The sequence below is a fragment of the Rhipicephalus microplus genome, chromosome 9 (genome assembly GCF_043290135.1).
Source record: "Rhipicephalus microplus isolate Deutch F79 chromosome 9, USDA_Rmic, whole genome shotgun sequence".
Taxonomy (NCBI): Eukaryota; Metazoa; Arthropoda; class Arachnida; order Ixodida; family Ixodidae; genus Rhipicephalus; species Rhipicephalus microplus.
In genome coordinates, this window is record NC_134708.1 from 55,414,937 (window position 1) to 55,434,559 (window position 19,623).

The window sequence follows — 19,623 nt, forward strand, 5'->3', positions numbered from 1 at the left end:
GCTTCCGTCTTTTGGAGCAACTTTGGGAGCAGGAATAATACGGTTTTGGAGCAGCTTTGGAGCAGTAACGGGGAAATTTTGGAGCAGCTCTGGAGCACCAAAAGGCGTGTTTTGGAGCATCAAAATTTATTTTTGGAGCAGACTTTTTGGGTCACACATGACTGTTAATTAGAATTTTCGCTTTCTCATATACACAAAAAAATTCAGCGGTTTTTACTAAGCATTCAATGCTGATCAAGTGACCAGACTTACCACAAAACGAAACCATACCGCATACAAAACTAATAGGGCTATATAAAAATAAACGTAGAAAACTTGTGTTCGGGTCATTGAAGTGCCACAACCGACATCAGAACCGCGAAAAACAAAAAAAAAAAAACAAAACCGCGAACAAGTTTATATGGGGTCGCCGCGCAATTTCTAAGCAATTAAGTGAATTTTTTTTTATTATAATAGGAACTATAGAACATTCGACGGGTTTTCGCGGTCTCCGTTATGTTCCCCATAAACTACAACATTCTCCGCGCATCGCACGTTCTACCCGCGCGCCTAAAATTGCGCAAGCTGGAGATGAGCGGTGCTCAAGCAGAGATTAAGATAAGGCCTGGGCTCCGGAGTGCCCCTCCGAGCGCACGCGATAGGTTCCCACCAAGTGTTAGACCTGCCGTCGAATGCTCAAGCAGAGAGGAAACACGCTGAACGAGCGTGGAAAGACGCGTGGGAAAGAAGGGGGAGTCACTCGAGCAGCAGCGGTGAACTTTGATTTCAAGGGCGTGGTTGCGCTAGCTGGCACTATCGGCAAGCATCAGCGCACAGCTCGTAAACCAATGGTGCGCTCTCAACGGGAAGAGATTGTCTGATAACAGCAATTCTCCCTGGAGCGGCTGTACTTATTATCTTACACCAGTGTTTCGTGGAGTTTCGCGATGTCGTGTCCAAAAGAGTTAGCGGTCAGCTGCAGCCTTCCTACTGTCACGGAGTCGTGGCGTTGGCGAAGGCAGCCACATGCTGTTTTCATGAGTGAACTTCTTATTTGGGCGAACCTGTGCCCGGAAAACAAGACGTCGCTATGCAAGCAATGCACGCTGTAGGCTGACGGCAGCGAACATAGAGCGTCGGCCGTCGATAGTCTGCCAAGCAGCAAAGTGCGCCGGCATTTATACATGCGCCATCGAAGACTCCAGCGTTATCGCTAGCGGCTGCGTAAGTTCCAGGTGGAACTCTGATGTACGCGTTTTGCGAGTAATATCGGCGGAAGGTTCTGAGATCATCTAGATTGTTTCCAGCCATTCGGGCATGGTTTGTGCAAGGCAGCGTTACACGAGTAATGGTGCGGTAGAAAAAAAAAAAAAACAAAAATAAAGGAGCACGTGCGGCAATACCATAAAAACATTGCGAGTTCTTGCTAATGCAATCATCACTTCACTGGTGAAACTGATTTTTATTTCTTTCAGTTTATATGGTTCAGCTAACAGCTTTGCTGTTAAAACATATATAGAGCCGCATAATGAGGGATGCACACAAACGCCACCTTAACAATATTCATGCATGAACCGAGATACAACGTGACCGAACCAATTTGATCTGGACGCGGTTGCATCTTTTGTGTACCCCACGCGTGTTGCTCGGTCGATGATAAAAAATCGACTAAATTTGGCGTTGCACACGCAAATTGCCGTTTAGGCGCAGCTTGGCGCCTCAGGTCAGATTGGCACAGAATGGCGCAAATGGCACTTCCACCCCTGCTGACATCAGCTGGTGGGCAGTTGGCTATAACAAATTTCTATTCAGACATTACGTTTACGTTAAATAGCTTGCAAATCAGTGTGGCATACTGGAACACCAACGTAGTCATGCTTTGTTCACCAGTGCTTCAGTCATATCTGACAGCCATTAAACAGTTAAACCGAGGGAAAACTTTCATTATAACATAGTTTCCGCTGCATGCACATTAGAGCATCGACTCAGTTCTCTGGGACACCCAACCCTGCCAAGCATTTCAAGGTTTTCCTCTCTAAGCTTGTAGCACAGCTGGCAGACACTAAACGAGAGCTGCGCTGAGTTGAAACTTCCTTCGCTATAGGGTATAACTGGTGATAAGCGAGCTTTGACCACTGGACCTCATGCGCGGCACGTGGAACATAGTGGAAAGACGTGGTGCACACGTACCCGACAGCGGAGACACGCCCTTGTCGCTCAGCCTGCGCCGAATGGGACCCGAGCCCGGCGCCTGGGTGGAGGAAGGCAGCCCGAGCAGCCGACTCGTCATGAGCGGGCTGCTCATCGCCAGGGGCGGCGGGCTCGGGCTGATGGGCAGCAGCGCCTGAGGTGAGGACGTCGCTGGCTTGGGAGTGGACGACAACAGCTGCAGGCACACAGACGAGGAGGGAGGGGAGCAGCTCGCAAAAGGCTGCCGAAAAAAGACTCGCACGTCACGGGCCTGCTGAACGCTACCTCCCCGCAGTGCAGGCCTTTGTGCAAGAGCTGCCGCTATACAGGAGGAACGCGTACACAATATGCCACACACAGTGAAACCTCCATATAACGAAGATGAACACAGGGGACTATCGGTTATAACAAAGTAAGTGGCGAGTAACGTCGCCTTTGTTACAGAGGAGTAACATACGCTTATATATCAAATTTTTCGATATAATAAAACTATATACATGTCTAATGCGACTATTATAAGGAGGTTTGACTGTACACACATAAACTCAAAAAAACGAACTCAAAGAATGCTTCATCCTAGAACTGATTGTTTTAAACTTCCCCGTGTCCCAAAGAATCTCAGAGAATTGCACATTACATACTTTAGCCAAACTGTGACGGAAACAAAACTGTTATTTATGAAGGAATAAGGAGACTTGTCTAAAAAGATACAAGCATATAATGCTTACTTGTAGCATGATTCACATAGGGGAACGCAACGCTGCTATTAGGTTGAGCGAGGCTGAGAGGTCAGGCTGAAGAGACCACGTGTCAGTCTCGTCGCATAAATTTTCCGAAAGAACGGATGAATACGTAAATAGATATACTATGAGTATGTAACTTAATCATCATATTGTACCAATATTGTACCTGGATGCACTGCATGAGAACGAAAGAAAGAAAAAGACACAAGGTACCCCCCCCCCCCACTCCTGCACATTTACACCGATCTTGCAATGTAGTAGTTAGTATTTTATCTAGAAATGTAAATGAGCATGAATGGTCTCGAATGTTAAGCTGCTCCTTTTCTTTTGCCATTACCTCTAGCAAATAGTGCCATTGATAAGTGGGGCAAATACAGGTAACAAATGAAACTAAAGGCACGGATTAGCAAAAAAGAAAATGAAACTAACCACACAGGATAAGAAATACAAATCATCTGCACAGGATATAAACTGTGTGACAAGAACGAAAATTACAAGATTAAAAGACGTAATAAATTGTACCTAATAACTACAAAAACAGAGCAGTAACTTAAAAAAAGAATATGTTGCTAAGGAATTTCGGCACTTCACGAGAAAGTCCCTCGTGCCGATACATAAGGTTAAAGTGGCAGCAAATAACCGCAGAAACAAAGCGCGGAGAAAGGCACTCACCGAATCCTTGTTGCCAGAGCCAGATGGGCTGCCGTTGGGCGGCTTCATGTGAAGGTGCGCCATCATGGACTGGAGCCGGTCTCGCTCCTTGTCGAGCTGCAGTTCCAGCTGAGACACTACCTGCATCTGTACCCTGGCTTGCGCTGTGCTTCGATCATCCAGCTGGTGTTCAGTGTTCAAGTGTCTGCAAGGCGCAATGTGGGAGATAGAAGAACCATTCTCATCGATTCCATGTCTTCGCAGCTCTGCAAGTTGCCACTGCACTCGAGCCCACTCAGGTCGTTCACAGGAGGATGGGTGACTAGGCTGAATAAGTGCATTGCAATAAACAATAGTCGTGACGATCTTAGCTGGTGTTGTTTATCTTCTGACTGATCGATTCGTGTATCTGTAGCAGTGTGAATTGATATGTAACATCGTGGGCGGTATAGCTCGAGAAAGTGAGCGCGTGGCAAATGGCCTCAAAACCGAGATAGCGTGATAGGAGGATGGCACTGCCGAAACCGGAGCGAAAAGGAGAGGTGCTCTTCCACTGTCTGTTGGCAGTCCCGCATCCCTAGTATTGGGGTCAAACAGCAGATGATTGCCCACAATCTGCCATTAGTGATGCTAAGGCGAAGAAAAATCCACGATAAACAAAGTAAATTAAAGACTTGTATCAAAATGCGCAGCCAACACCATCTACACAGTAATAGACGCATCGCATCACGGCAGCCTATGCCAGAGCCGATATCTCGGAAGCTCCATGGCCTGATGGGTGATTGGTTGTGGCTGTGCACTTTATGTGAGTTGATATCGCCACTGGCAGCCCCTAACGTGCTATCAGCCACCATTTTGTAGCAACAATACTGCGGCGGCGGGCATGTCAACAGATACCAGAAGCGCGCCACCCTTTTCGCGATAGTACACTGCTTCAGTTTAGAGAAATTTCAAGAGGCTAGAAAAAAAAAAAAGGCACCAAGAATTAGGTATAACAACCAGTACAAAACCATACACCCAGAACTTGTCATGCTCCGAGCGGCAGCCTCATTCAGCTCAAGTCGAGAGACAGAGAAAAAGGTACAAATCTCAAGTAGCCAAAGTTCGGTTGGCTACCTTGCATTACGGATTAGAAAAGAGCACTGAAAAATGTCAGTTTCGCCAAAAGGGCGAAGCAATGAATGCGATAGCAACATATTCGAATGTTTTAAGAAGCAAGGCTAGCATTTTTTTTGGAACAATATAAATTGTAGTAAACATGCGCTTGCTAAGTAACAAGCTTCCTGCGGCGCAGCCACGGTAGATGACCAACAACAAGGCTCGTGCGTACAGTGACGGCGTTGATATACGAAGTGAGGCTGCAGCAGTCAACTCATTTACATCCGCTCTCACGTAACTCCACAAAACGCTGGTGTAAGAGAACACGGCCGCTCCAGGTAAACTACTGGCACCATTTTTTTCGTGTTGAGAGCGCAGCCCATCGAAGCTTCCCCGTGCTGTGGGGGCACAAGGCGCGCGCTGATTGCTGTCGCGATGCGCGGCAACCATAAACAGCCCCCCCCCCCCTCCCTTATTTGCTGGCGAGATAAGCTCGCGCGCAGATGAGCCCGGCCAGAAAGACTGTGTTCGCTCTGCAGAAAGAGGAAGCTAGCGCATCCCCCCCCCCCCCCCCCCGTATTCATCACAATAAAATGAGAAGGAAAGATTGATACCAAGCATAAGCACACGCACAAAGAGAAGCCTGCGATCATAGACACGCACAGGGTTCCCCTTCAGGGGGGGGGGAGTCGTCGCAGCACCCCCCTTCTATTGCGACCATATATGAAGCTGGCTTTGCACTCATCACCCTCCCAAATCGCAGCGCCCTCTCCCTATTGTGTCAATGTGTGGAGCTCACTTTGCACTCCCCCCCCCCCTTCCCTCCTAGGAGACTAGGGGGCATCCCCCCCCCCCCCGTGCGTACACCTACGCGTTCGATTAAGGTTCATTCGCGCAAGAGCTCGCAAAAACTTGCTTATTTTATAGATCATTATCTAAAGCATAGTAGGCCCACAGCCGAGAGTCCAACTGAAGACACGCACGGGGCCAGGGCCAAATCAAACGACCGACGTCAAACCCGACTCACTTTACAAAGGCCTGGTAGTCTTCACACTCGGCGTCGCACCCCGGCCACTTGCAGACACCGTGGCCGTAGAGTGCGTGCCCGTTGTTGGCACCACTGGCACCGGAAGACCTCTCCTCCTTCCCCAACTGCTGCTGGAACGTGGACGGCGACGAAGACGCGGAGCCCGTCTCGTTGGGCCCGTGGCACAAGGAGCCCATCGAGGCGGAGTGTTGCTGCTGCTGCTGCTGTTGCTGAAGCTGCTGCTGCTGCTGTTGGTGGGACGACTGGAGTCCCTGGAGGGCGCTCTGCAGAACCGTGTTGTTGCCGTTGACAAGCCTCGCAGCCGAGGACTGCTGCGTGGTGGGCGGATGCTGCGCCGTGGGCATGCCCAGAGGCGGCCCCGGGGGCCCATGCTGCTGCTGCTGTTGAGACTGCTGTTGCTGCTGTTGAGCAGCGACTGCGGCGGCGGCGGCTGCCGAGCCCAGGAGGCCGTTGAGGCCCTTGAGCGGCCCGCCGTCGACGTCTAGGCTCGAGGCGACGCCGTCCTTCCAGAGCCCTTGCAGGTCTGTGTTCAGGGCTGCAGCCGAAGCGCTGTTGTTAGCGCGCATTCTATCAACGTCACTCATGCGTATATTATAACTATGCACTGACGCAATCGACAATGCAATTCCGTTGAAGCCAGCGTCGTACAAAGGTTGCGTTCATCTCGGTCTGCTTATCTTCAAGAGCACAGTAGAAGACGCGAATGGCACAACAATATGGCATATGCCTACTTCAAGAAATAACTTGAGAGCTGAGCTGGTTGGTAAGTATTTTGCTGAAAAGACGGGGCATGCAAACACGCACACAACAGAGATTTCAAGACTTCCCTATTGTGTCAGTGATTGCTTAGTCAAGTAAACATATTTACTTCACGTGCGCACTCCATAAACAGGTTCGCGATAGCGAACAACATCAGGGCGGCGAAGTTCGGAAATGAACGATACAATGCAGGGCCAGATATGGATAGAGAACCATATCTGGCCTTGCAAATGTTCAATTATTTCAATTTCTTGCAATAATAAAATGGCCACAGTGCCTCCAGCTTGTTTACTACTGACAACTAGAATCTAACAATACTGTAATCTATGACTGGTGTCACGCAGAAGTATCTTTTCTTGAGCCCTTTATCAAGATGGCACATATCTTTAGTGAAGAAAAAAACATCTTGCAGCAAAGTTGTTTTTTTTTATGAGCGGTACTTATGCGATATTTTTCGGGGTACAATATGCCAGTTGACGGTGCTATTTTAAAGAATTTGTACAAAACTAGTGCAGTTCGTACAAATCATCAGCTAACGTCGCCGTTTCAAGCAGCCTATACAAAATGGGCAGAGTTCGGACGGAATGCCAGCTAAGGTCACCAATTAGAGCAGTTTGTACAAAATTGGTGCCGTTTGTCAAAATGTCAGCTGGCATTGCCAACTGAGAGACCTTCCCCATTTATAATACTTTCGTATCGATTGTCTTAAGAGGTCTCGGCACCATCAGACCTACGTCGTATTGATACCGATATGCAAAATCACTAAAGAGTCGAAGTTGGCCAAAAAGGCGAAGCAACGAATGCGATATAGCAACATATTCGAATGTTTTACGAAGCAAGACTGGCATTTTTAGGTGCAATATTAGTTGTAGTAAACATGCGCTTGCTGAGTAACCAAGTTTCCTGCGGCGGGGCCACAGTAGATGACCACAGTAAGGCTCGTGCGTATAGTGACGGCGTTGATGAGAAACGTCTCCCGTGGGCAGCGCATGCTGGTACTATTTCGTAAAGGCTATACGTCGTGGCAGTTTGTTATGCGCAGAGCACATCTATATGTGAACGGCCGCTCTAGGTACACTTTTGATTCCGGTTTTTTTTTTTTGTTGTTGTTGATAGCGCAGCTAATCGTAGAAGCTCGCGCCTGCTGAGAGGGCACGTGCCATGCGCTAATCATTGCCGCGATAGTGCGGCAACCACGGCAACGATTAGCGCCCCCCCTCCCCTTGTTCACTCACGAGATAAGCGTCCGCGCAGACCAGTATTATATATATATATATATATATATATATATATATATATATATATATATATATATATATATATATATATATATATATATATATATAGAGAGAGAGAGAGAGAGAGAGAGAGAGAGAGAGAAGACGACCGAACTTAATTCTATTCTCACAATAAACTATACGTACACCTCTACCCCGACATGATCAAGACAGAGAGAAAAAGACGGCCAGCGTGCGAGATGCCGTTGTGATTACGCCAGCAGAAACAAGCTGGCCAAGCAGAGGAGCCCCCGTTTGCCAGCAGCGCTGTGTCGCCGGGTGATCCCGATCTCCGAGGTGTTACACCGTCGTCGGCCACGCGCGCTTGTCAACACCGTGATTGCGCAGTGTTGGCGCGGCGACGACAAGCGGCAGTGACGGACAACGACGCACAAAAAACCGAAACGAGAGGCGCCACTGTTGTTCGCCCCTGCAGCGCATCGACCGGCTCATCGCGTTCCACAATAGCAAACGCGCTGTCACCCTGCCGCTCGAAGGACTCGGCGTGTCTGTCCAGCTACAACAGGAAGAGGCAGCGTCTAGTTATCTGACACAGCAATCACGTCCGCAGCATCCACAGTGCCAACGCGGGTTGGGTCTACTTGTTTATCGCGACCGCTGCCGCTAGGTTGAACGTTCCGCGAAGCTACTACAATGCGATGTGTCATAGCTCGTCACCGATCCCACGGCGTGTCAGAATACTTTGCTTTTGCGCCCACGTGCGAAACAGAGACAGTTTTGCGAGACTCTACGTACGAGGAGGTCTATCAATATCGATATGTTTCCTTCGCTTTCACTTTCTACGACGACCAGGCCGTCGCAATGCAACATTATACCTTTACGCGTACGGACTTACCCAGGCTGTACCCGTTTGACCCTGTACTCTCACCGTGCCCCACCAGCATCCCTAACAGATTGCCACCCTCGCTCCCTTTATATCCCTCTTCATATCGCTATTAACGGATTCCCCCCGTTTCCCCATCTGCCATTTTCACCTAAGTATCGTAATAGGGCAAGGCGCCAGGCAAACACGCCAACGAGGCGTTTTATTTTTTTCCCCTTTAATTTGTGTAACTCATATTCAACGAAGTGTTGGAACAAACTCTTCCATGTTTTTTTTTTTTTTTGGTGACGACATTTTCCCCGAGCCAGCAAACGGAGCCATGAGCGTCAACTCGCTTGATGCTATTTTACTCTTTCGCATCCATACACCTGACACCGCGCCCCCCGTGCCCCTTGCATGGCTTGGCCCCCCGTGCCCCTTGCTTGGCGCCGTTTCCCGCATCCCTGGTAAGCCAGGCGTGGCCAGGTTGTAGGCCCCACGCGAACCGCGACGCGAACAAGACGCTCTATGCCCAATACATACACCCGCGGTCGGAGGCACGAGCGAGAAAGCTATTTCGTATTGTGTGTACGTGATCGGCAGCGATTGCGGCGTGCCGTGCAAGCCCCGCAATGACCCTATACGTGATCACTCTCTCCCTTCCGCCGAGCACCTCTCCCCGTTTGCCATCCGTAGCGTGGGGACAGGAGGGAGAGAAACGCTGCCTCTTGCACAACAATCACGACGGCGTTGTGCGGGTTGCCAGAGGCCGAGTTGCGGTTCGGGTTTTCTCTTTGCCTCCATCGTTCATAAGCGAGCAACTAACCTGTCCGCCCGTGCCGACCCATCCTCTCGCTCCCTCGCCCGTCTGTCCATCTAAAGGGGTGTGGTCTGAATCCGGACACCGATCCGTACACCACCACCTTTTCTTTCTTTCTTTCTTTCTTTCTTTCTTTCTTTCTTTCTTTCTTTCTTTCTTTCTTTCTTTCTTTCTTTCTTTCTTTCTTTCTTTCTTTCTTTCTTTCTTTCTAGGCTACAGCAAAACCGAGATATGGTTTGTGTCATCGCTTTGTCATTCTGCTCGGCGTGGGTACGTCTATTTCGTACGTGAATGCCTTGTAGCATGCCGCGAGAGGGAAAGGGGAAATAATTTGGATCCCTTCGCCATGGGCGCGACCTCCTTTGCTGCTCTTGTTTCGTGTTTAGAGCGGGTACGTCGAAACAGAAACGACGAAGGGAAGTGGGGGAAGTCTACGCGGTCGCGTCGCGCACCAATACTTTCCCATCGAACGATGGCGACACAAGCGGTGTTCCAGCGTCACGTCACCGCGATACCGTGCAGACACGATCAGGCAACGAAAAAAATTAGAAAAAAGTATATTTAAGTAAATGAAACCGTTACTAATTTAAAAAAAAGGGGGGGGGGAAGGAGGGGACGTGAGCGTGCGAGTTAGCAAATGGGCGATCTGCGCAGGCCTTCATCGAGTACAAATTGGGGGAAGATATATGACGGCGAGATGAATTGTCAAATGACACGACGGCTCTCGGAAAGAACAAAGGAAAAAAAAGGCAGAACACGATATTAAACGACAAAAAGCGTACGCAGTGTCATCTATAGGACGAAAGAGTTTAGGAGAAGGCTAAACGACGCAGTACGCGCGGCCGGTGTGGTTGCACCGAAAAAAAAAAAATTGAAAAGGAAACTGATCGGTACACGCGATGCCGCAGTGTATCGACACACACGCACACACAATGCACACACAATGCACACACACACACGTAGTTTCACGTGACTTCGCAAAAGGTCGATTCAAGTAGCGAGTAGTGTCTGTATGCACAATTAATTAGGTAAAACGCCGAGTTAAAGATGCCCAATTACGTCGCACAGTTGTTGCGGCATGTGATCGAGCTCGGGAAGGCCGTTAGCAAGGTTTAAAATTCAACTCAAAGACATTTTATGTTTCTTGAAACACGAAATGCTTCCCCCCCCCCCCTCCAACCGTTTCACAACCCCGATGTGGAGAGCTTAGATTAACTCAGTCCCAGTTAACTCACTTACGTAAACGGAACAATGGCACGTTACATCTAATTTCTATCACACGGCCTTCGTAAGGCCCTTCAAGTAGTTCTGGAATTCGGCCTGTTAGAACTACAATAATATAAAAGCGATAGCTTCAGAATCATGCACTCTAGGAGAGTATACCTGGTTATACCTTTTGATGAGTTCTCACTTGTCACATACGCAAATCTTTTAAAGTGTGTACGCTAGTTTTCTTATGAGAGTAGTGTCTCCTATGACTCTCATAAGATAGTATGACGGTATACAAATAGAGAAAACCAGCATACTTTAAGGGAGTCATAAGTCAAACGAGCGCCGGTAAATAAGGGCTAACATATTCTTTCCTCTCTCTCAGAATCCGTGGGCGTTCGATGCAATGCTGAGCGCACGTTTCGGGCACATTCACCAACGTCTGTGCTCACGCCCATGTAACAATGACAAAAGCGATGGCGCATAGTTCCGAAATCAATCAAGTCCGAACGTACGGAAGGAACTCGTGCGTTGCCCCAACTCACCCTGCGGCAGGAGGAACGGCGGCAGCCCGAGCAGGTACTGTCGGTGCGATATCTGCAGCTGCTGCATGATCTGGTGCTGCTGGAGCGCCAGCTGCTGGAGCTGCAGCTGGAGCTGCTGTCGCCCCGGTTTGCCGCTCGCCGACCCCTTGCCGCCGCCGCCGGGGGATGCGTCCTGCAGAGACGGGCATTTCAGCTACGCGGATTTAACCTCCAATCAGTAGAGATCCGACTCTGGCAACCTATTCCACGTTTGTAAACAGCGGTAGGCACCACTGTCCTACTGAGGTGTGCTGGTAGTGGCGTCGCGGCACGTAGGATCCGCCCAGCCCAAGGCCCACCATACACACGACAACCGGCACAGCAGCTTCAAAGCTGCCTCCGAGCACAGCAAGCCTCCCCAAAGCGCTGTGCTCGAAAGCAGCGTTACAGCTTGTGTGCCAGTTGTCACGTGATCATAGATGGTGGCGAGCTTTGGGCAGGGCGGAGCCCACGCACCGTAACGTCGCTACAAGCACCTCAGTATGTAGACGTCGCCCACCACTGTTCACAAACGTGGAATAAGTCTGTAGAGATACGACTCCGGCACAAGCGTCTAAGAGTTCGCTCCTCACCTGAGAGGCGATAGCAGCTCCTCCGTGGGACGAGGAAGAGCCGCTGTTGAGTCCGTTGAGCTGCTGCAGGACCTGGCTTTGCTGGACCATGATGAACTGGAGTTGCTCCTGCAGGTGCGGGATGACCGTCTCCAGCTGCTTCTGTTGCTGCTGCTGCTGTTGATGCTGCTGCACGAAACACCGGCCGACGCGATGAGCGCGAACTCGGGTCGAGTGATCGCCAGTGTTCACTGAAGCTAAGGTTAACCAAGGTTCAGCTGAGGTTAGGTGATTGCTAGTGCTCACTGAAGCTAAGGTTAGCCGTTTTGCAGTGCTCCCTTCGTCCACCTTGTTGCTCTGGCGCCACTCCTTATAGACACGAAATCCGAAGCCACTCGAGCTAATGAGAGACACCACTAGGCCTGTTCTGCTGCACTGTATTCGGAGTAAGCTCGTATATTTCGCGAGAAACCGTCATACTTCGCGACGGAATGAGCCAGGAAATTTGTTTTCTCCACGAGAGCGACAGAGGAACTCGCCTCGACATATCGATCGAGATACGCAGCAAGATACACGACACTTGTTGTTGTTGATGTTGAGCTTTGCTGAGACGCTACGATAAGCAAGTACTTTCTCGCTGTGGTTACTGTGTTATCTAGAACAGCAGCGAAAACAAGAAAACAGTGATGTTGTTTATTCTTTCAAAGACAAACACGAGAACTTTAGAATTTGGTTTTGTTGGTGTTGCTGTTGTTGTTGCTATTCTTAGACTTTAAAACGCTTGCAAAACTTGTTTGCGATGATGAGAGCCGTGTTAGTGTGGCAGTGCAGACAAACGACAACCTGCACCATTTTGAGTGGGACAATAACGGCAAGATTCACGGAAGACGTCGCTTCAACGGATCTCGGGACATATGAACTGTATTCCCAGCTTCACTTCTCTGAGTGACGGTGCTCACTCGCTTCACAAAAACAGCTCAATTAAAAAATTTACTCGTGGGACAATAGAGAAAGAGTACACTCTTTCTCTATTGAGAAAGAAATCTCTTTCTCAATAGAGAAAGAGATTTCTTCTTTTTATTGTTATTATATTATTATAACTATTATTACATTTTTTTTGAAATTTTTCTATCTTCAACCAGGATAGCCATCAAGCAAATGGTTGGGAACTGCGCGAACTTGAGAAAATGACAGCACGAAGGAATACAAGACCACGACCCATCCGATATTTCAACGATAGCCACCAAAGTTAAGTCAAGCAAATTTCTGTACAACTGTACGGGTACGAACGTAGGAACAGGTGGGAAAGGAAAGGTAGGGATGTTAACTAGTTTAGAGCGACTGGTATGCTACCCTACACTGGGAACAGGGATGAGGGAGTTTGAAAGATGGAGAGAAGGAGAGAGAGGACAGTAATCCTAACACTATTAGTCTATACCCGCCGGTCCAAGTCCGTCGCTTTCAAGAAGCCGAGGACTGCTTTCGTCGCCTTCACTCGCGATGACCTCTCCGGACGATATTCCAGAATGGCGTCCGCCGTCATCGGTCTGCGATCTATGCGAGCTAGCGCAACTGCAAGCGATTTTCTCTGCGCATCGTAGCGAGGACAGTCGCAGAAGATGTCGCTGTAATGTCTCCTCGTTACCTCAGTCGTCACAGAGGGGGAAAATTATGTGATGCCCATCGCGGATGGTATCACCTTTCGTGTTGCAATATGTATGCACACGCACTTATTTCACGACGTCGCCTACGCAGCGTCGTTGAAGAGCACTTTGTGCGCGCCATTGGCCAACAAAGGCGTGGACTGCGTGAAACAAAAAGAAAAAAAAGCACTGCACACCCCCTTTCCCCTTCCGACAAGGCATGAATGAAGAAAGAAGGCTCTTTTTTAAAAGTAGACGGCCCCCAAGGGGCGTAGGTGCACGAGCCATTTTTTAAACTTTTTTTTTGTCGTTGTTGCTAGCCTTCCAGAGTAGAAGCAACCACACCCAGCGTTTTGGCGCCACTCTTTCTTCCTCTCTCTCTCTGTTTCTCCCGTCGTCGTTTGAATACGACAACGTCGCGCCCACCACGCCGTGCGCGCGTGGGTTTCAACGTTTGCGGTGAGACGGAACACCTGAGAAACAAAAACAAGAAAAGAGAACGCCGGAAAGGTAGAAACAAGCACACATCGTTAGTATTCCGCTGCTGTCTTCTCGTCTCTCCGCCTCTTATTCCTCGTCTCTCATTTCTCAAGTCTCTTCAATATGTTTTACTTCCGAAACAGTGTAACTTGCACACGCAAAACGAACGTATGAGAACAACGTTCACAGTATATAGACTTCGCCGAACTTTCGGCAGTGTGCGGCGTACTACGAAGAAACTACCCATACGTCCCCGGCTTTGTGTGTGTTTGCATGCGTGTTTGCGTGTGCTTGTGCGTGTGCAGCCCCATTCTATGTTTCATAAAAATCGTATAAAATATACCGGAAAAAGTTTGGAGACGAAGAAAACGACGAAACATACGGTTCGATCTATGTTGCGTGCGTCGAAGTTACACGGGCACATTAACTCAAGCCTGGCAAACGCTACACCACCGTGGTGTACAGCCCCCACACGTGAAGGATAAACGTTGTCTTCGTCTAGCTGTTGAAACGGAATCCCCTTGACCGGACTCGGTTCGTAAGTTTGACCTGACATGGAAATGCACTTTTCCGGCTTCTTCCGGCAGAAGGCGTCCCGCCGATTAATTTATTGATTGATTGATTAGCTTCAATGGAGATATTTATCATTTGAGTCCGCAGCACTGTTGCTAACCTCTCGACGTTTTCACGAGTGCTCGTCCGCCGGTTTACAGAATGCCAACCAAAATTTTATTATTATTATTATTATTATTATTATTATTATTATTATTATTATTATTATTATTATTATTATTATTATTATTATTTGATTAGATACACAAACAAACAAGGAGCCAGAGAAAATTGGAAGGGAGCAAGCTGACGACTACCACGCCCGCCTACTCCTTCGGGAAGAGGTAAATCCAAGCAAACAGTTAGAATGAAAGCACTGAATCTGTGCCAAACAAAAGAAGAAGAGACAAAGAGAACAAGGAATGCAACGCGCGAACAATTGTATAAAATAATGTACATACGACATACATTATTACAAATTTTTTTCTCTACATTCGTGAGTCTAAGCGACGCGCATGTACTGATCGGCTGGGCGAATTATTAAGTTGCTGCGCCCATACCATTCTGTCGTAAAAAGAGAACACGAAAAAAAAAAGGAGAGAGAAAGGGAAAACGTTAAGTAAGAAACGGCACGCGAAGGAAGCTCACAATTAGCGCGTCGCTAATCGTCACGCGCACATTATGCAAAAAGAAGGGAAAAGAGGGTACTCAACCCAGCCGAGACATGATTATCTGTAATTGCGCGGGATCGGCCGATGCGGGGAAGGGTGGGGGGGGGTGGCATTAAAGTTTCGAAGGTAGCGAAATAAAATTAATGAAGAGCGCAGGATCCTGAAATCAGGACATTGGAAAGACGTGGTAGAGGGAGAGAGGAATTCGTCATTAAAAAAAAACGCACGAAGCCGTATTATTTTTTGAAGTATGTGTAATGACATCCTTAGCGGTGGGACGCAAAATTCAATAATCGCATGGTCTAAGGACGCAAAAGTAGGCAATGAAATATTATCAGCGAAAGAATTAATGATAATATGGTATGGCAGTAAAAAAAAAGCAACGTGTTGCTCGAGCATCGCAGTAAAAAAAAAAACGTCTAAGAAAGAAAGATATAGAAACGGCGAAGGAAATTATGACAATTATCAAGCTTATTTTTTATCATTGAGAGCTGGACGGATATTGACTGGGGCTCTCCTCATTTCCTGTCCACATGTGCGTCGCATACGCCACCGCGACGCGGACAGGATGGCAGGAGTGAAAATCCACTTTGAAAGTCTCAAATTCGAGTTCAGTTTTTAATTTTTTTAATTAGCTGGTCAAGCCAGGCTCGTCCAAGTGGTTTTGCAAAACTGTCGCATGGCGGCACCACATTGAAAAAGGAGCTCTGACGTCACCTGTCCGTTTTGGTAGTAGTTGCTGTTGTAAGTATTTGTCAGACATATTTTTATGATTTCGTTGTTGTCGATGCACCTAGGAAATCGCGCTCGTTAATTGATTTGACGGTCACGCTGAGAAAACGTACAACTTGCGTAGAAAAATGCAAATGTGCTATCGTGCCGAGGGTTTCCGGATCTTCATGGACACATCGAAAATGATTGAATCGATTCGAACTGAAAGTTTACAGAAATGCGCAGCGCATTTGAGTCGAGCATAAAACGCAGATCGGGCTCAACACATGCGCGAACTGGTAATGATGCAAAGACTGGACGTAAAAACCGCTGTGCTGGCAGCACTATAGGAGGCAGCTTTGGGAACAATCGCTCGGCAGAGTCAGCATTTGTTTCCAATTTTCAGAGAACGGCACGCAAGAAAAAAATTAATTGCAAGTTTCTGATTCGACGATGGAGGATCGTGTTGAAGGCAAATTAGGTGGCTCCGCTGGCCTTAGCACTTCCGGAGTCTGGATAAAATGATGAACAGTAGCGTAGTTTTCTTCTTTTTTTTTAAACCTCTTTGAAAGCCATACTCTGACTTTAGTTTATTTTTTATGCCGACCTTATCGGGAGGCGGTCTGCAGCGAACAAAACGATCAGTGGAGTTGAATCAATGTTGGCCCCGCGCCTACAATAGGAGAGAAAGCTCGGCAATGTACGATGGAATCCAACTTCAAATCATTAACGAGAACAGATAGCTCTCTACAGGAACCGGAAGTGACGTTCCGACTCCAGTGAGCGCCCACCTTGCCCTCCTTTCTCTCTAAGTTTCGCAAAAGCTCAGCTGCTGACTCGGGTATCTGGTATTTTGAATTCGTACGTTTTCTCAATACACCATTGTTATTTGAAGAGCAACTCTTGATGTCCGGAAACGTTGTACATATATAGAAAGAATCATGATGAAATTTCGGGCTTCATAATAATGATGATGGCGTGCGTTCACCGTACCCCCCCCCCCCCCCCAAATACTTGCAGTTTGAAGTTCATTGCCACACAAGCAATAAACTTCGAACTTCTCCGAAATAACGAAGTTAGCGTGGCGTCTCCCTTTTAAGCATCTCAAGGACAGCATGCATCCGCTACTTCGCATTGGAATAGTGGACACCCCAACACGCGACCCCTACGGAACCCGAGGAGACAATTGAACATGACCTGTGCAGCTGCACTTGCTATGACACCCAGCGAAGCCCACACCGGATGCTTTTAGACCAACTAGACCCTAAACCACTTTCTACAACCAAGATTCTGGGACCATGGACTTGTGCACTGATGGCGCAGGAGGCAGCAAAACGGCTGGTGAAGTACTTATGGTCCATAGATCTGTGCCACCACCTGTGGGCTGGATGTGCTCCTCCAGGTGTGCTTGTGATTTTGTTCATCGCTTGTGATTCTGTCCATAACTCTCCTGCCTCCCTTCTCGCCCAGTGCAGTGTAGCAACAAGAGGTGCGCCTGGTTAAACTTCTAGCCTTTCCTTGCTTCTCTCTTTCTCTCTCTCTCTCTCTCGTTTCTACGTCTTGATTGCTGCGCTTCGAGATACTTAAACTGCCGCAGGAACCACTGATCTCATGTCTCTCTGGACCGTTTTTATGTCTTCGAAAATGTGACCGGAGGACAACGTAACTCTTCAGCGCTGAGGACAGACCAGCCGCTATGCCTTTGTGATTTTTTACCCTCGGTTGTCTTTTTCTTTTTGTTACGTATAGTTTTTTAACCCTGAGTGATAGCTGTCCTTCGAATTTTAGATTATAGTTTCACGCATGCGTGTGCGTATTCGCTGTAGCATGGCCAGCTTCTGTGAATAAATTTTAGCTTGAAGTGAGCGCTCGTTTGTGTAATTATGTCCGCTGTCTGCTTACCCGCTCTTTACACTACTACGGATGATGATGATGATTCATGAACGCGTGCTTGCCTGTTGCTGGAAGAGGAAGGTCTGCTGCTGCGAGGCCAGAATCTGCTGCAGCTGGGCGGGCGAGAGCAGCTGCTGCTGCAGGAGCTGCTGCACCTGCTGTTGGGCCAGGCTGTTCATCACCAGCAGCGGGGACAGGTCCGGGCTGCTGCCTCCCATCGGTGCGCCACCGGCGTTGCCCCCGCCGCCGGTGTTCCCGCCGGCACCCTGAGGCAGGGCGCCCTTGGAGTCGCCTCCGCCCGGCCAGCCGCCCGCCGAGGAGGCCGCCGCCACGGCCGCCGCAGCGCGCTGCTGAAGCTGCAGGTGCAACTGCTGCGTCTTGGACGTGCCCAGCGGTGTCTGCGCGGGAAGAAAGGGAACAGCGGTTAGGCTCATCCCAATGCCCCAACCTCGGTCCTAGCGTTGGGCTTAAGGAGACACGTTAGGCTTAGCAACTCCGGAAACTAGGGAACTTTGCTTTGAGAGAACGAATGGGGCTGGTTGGACATAGCCTAATCAACAGACAGGACTCGTTTGAGTATGAATTAAGAAGGGCTCAAGGGTTAGGCCTAATGAGGAGCTAAGCCAGCGGGACCTGCGTAGACAAAACAGTCAAAGCCTGCCATGTTAGCCTAAGGTAGAAATGAACACTCAGGTAAATAATTAGGAATCAAAAATCACAAAAAAGTCGTTAGACCTGTCCCAGTAGCCTAGTGCCGAGCTAAGTAGAGAGGCCTGTGCTTATAGAATAGTAAATTGGATTCGAGCTACCAGAAAAGCGCTACTTATCTGAATACAGTGCAATGAGGACAGGATGTACCTATTATATTTAGAATTTTAAAAAACAACGTTGACTTGTCAACTAAAAAAAACAAGTGAACAGCAAAGTGACTACTCTATAATCTTGAATCGCACTGCTTGATATGCATGCAATGTGTATTCTGGCAAAGGATGTGGTAGGTGGAACTTCGTGTTAACTATATGGTAGCGCACACCTTGTTGCATTAATCGCTTTCGTGCTTGTTCGAGACGGCACTGTTTTAGCACCGTGTGCTCGTTCATTTGCTTGTTTGTTAGCTTGCTTGTTTGAAACATGCGGGCCTACCGCTGATATGTACAGTTTGCTCAATTTAAGAGATAAGGGGTAGCCAGCGTTACTTGTAAAACAAGGATGTTGGAGAGAAATCCAAAACTTTAGCTTTAATGAAAGGTGTTATCGTGTTCACCCCTGAAGAGGTTGCTGGAGATAAGAGAGTATTCAATCTGAGCCTGAAGGATTACTTGTCATGGACCCTGCTTTGCAATGACGTAACTAGTGTCCCTCAATGCGTTGTGACAGTTGACTAAAATCGATGCAAATGCAATGTCGCGCACTAGCACATCCACTTACTGCTAATAAAAAAAAACGCAGACTGGTAAGAGGGGGTTCGGCTTCGCCATCACGAACTGGACAGCGCCGCGTACAAGAATCACGCCGAGAGGGTTCGTGCGCAAAAGCGGAAATCAGTTTGCAAGTGCAACACCACGAAACGGGGCGTTTTAGTGGCGCCGTTAAAGCTTTACGACCACAACCCCCCTATGGGAAGCCGCTACGAGAGCGCAGGGAACGCTCGCCCAGCGTCATCATCTCGGCAACCGACGCACGCTTTGAGGTTGCCGCCCAGCGGTTATCAAACACCGGTCGCAAACCACCGGTTTCGGAAAGGGTGGGCAAAAGAAGCAACACGCGACACTGCCGGTAAGAGACCTCTACATCACTAGCAGGAGGTGCTGCACGCAGCCCTGTCACTTCCAACGAGGTAAGCACAAACGACAGAGGGAGAAACAACGCGCTAATGGAAAGACAAAAAAATAGACGCACGTGCGCAGTTGAGATGGAGGAATAAGGTGACAGATAAACTGC

The 19,623-nt window shown here is 48.5% G+C and overlaps 1 protein-coding gene across 6 annotated transcripts in view; it reads right to left on the reverse strand.

Moving 5' to 3' along the window:
- FoxP (forkhead box transcription factor P) overlaps positions 1–19,623 on the reverse strand; it is a 488,938-nt gene that overhangs the window by 12,777 nt on the left and 456,538 nt on the right. For 4 of the 6 annotated variants that reach the window (XM_075873691.1, XM_075873689.1, XM_075873686.1 and 1 more), the window contains 6 exons: positions 17,745–18,080; positions 11,754–11,921; positions 11,143–11,314; positions 5,689–6,244; positions 3,585–3,768; positions 2,170–2,410 (listed from right to left, as the gene is read on the reverse strand). In XM_075873691.1, coding sequence (XP_075729806.1) covers positions 2,170–2,410; positions 3,585–3,768; positions 5,689–6,244; positions 11,143–11,314; positions 11,754–11,921; positions 17,745–18,080 — 1,657 coding nt within the window. The remainder of the gene's footprint in view (positions 1–2,169; positions 2,411–3,584; positions 3,769–5,688; positions 6,245–11,142; positions 11,315–11,753; positions 11,922–17,744; positions 18,081–19,623) is intronic. The other 2 variants (XM_075873688.1, XM_075873687.1) reach the window with 2 other exon arrangements.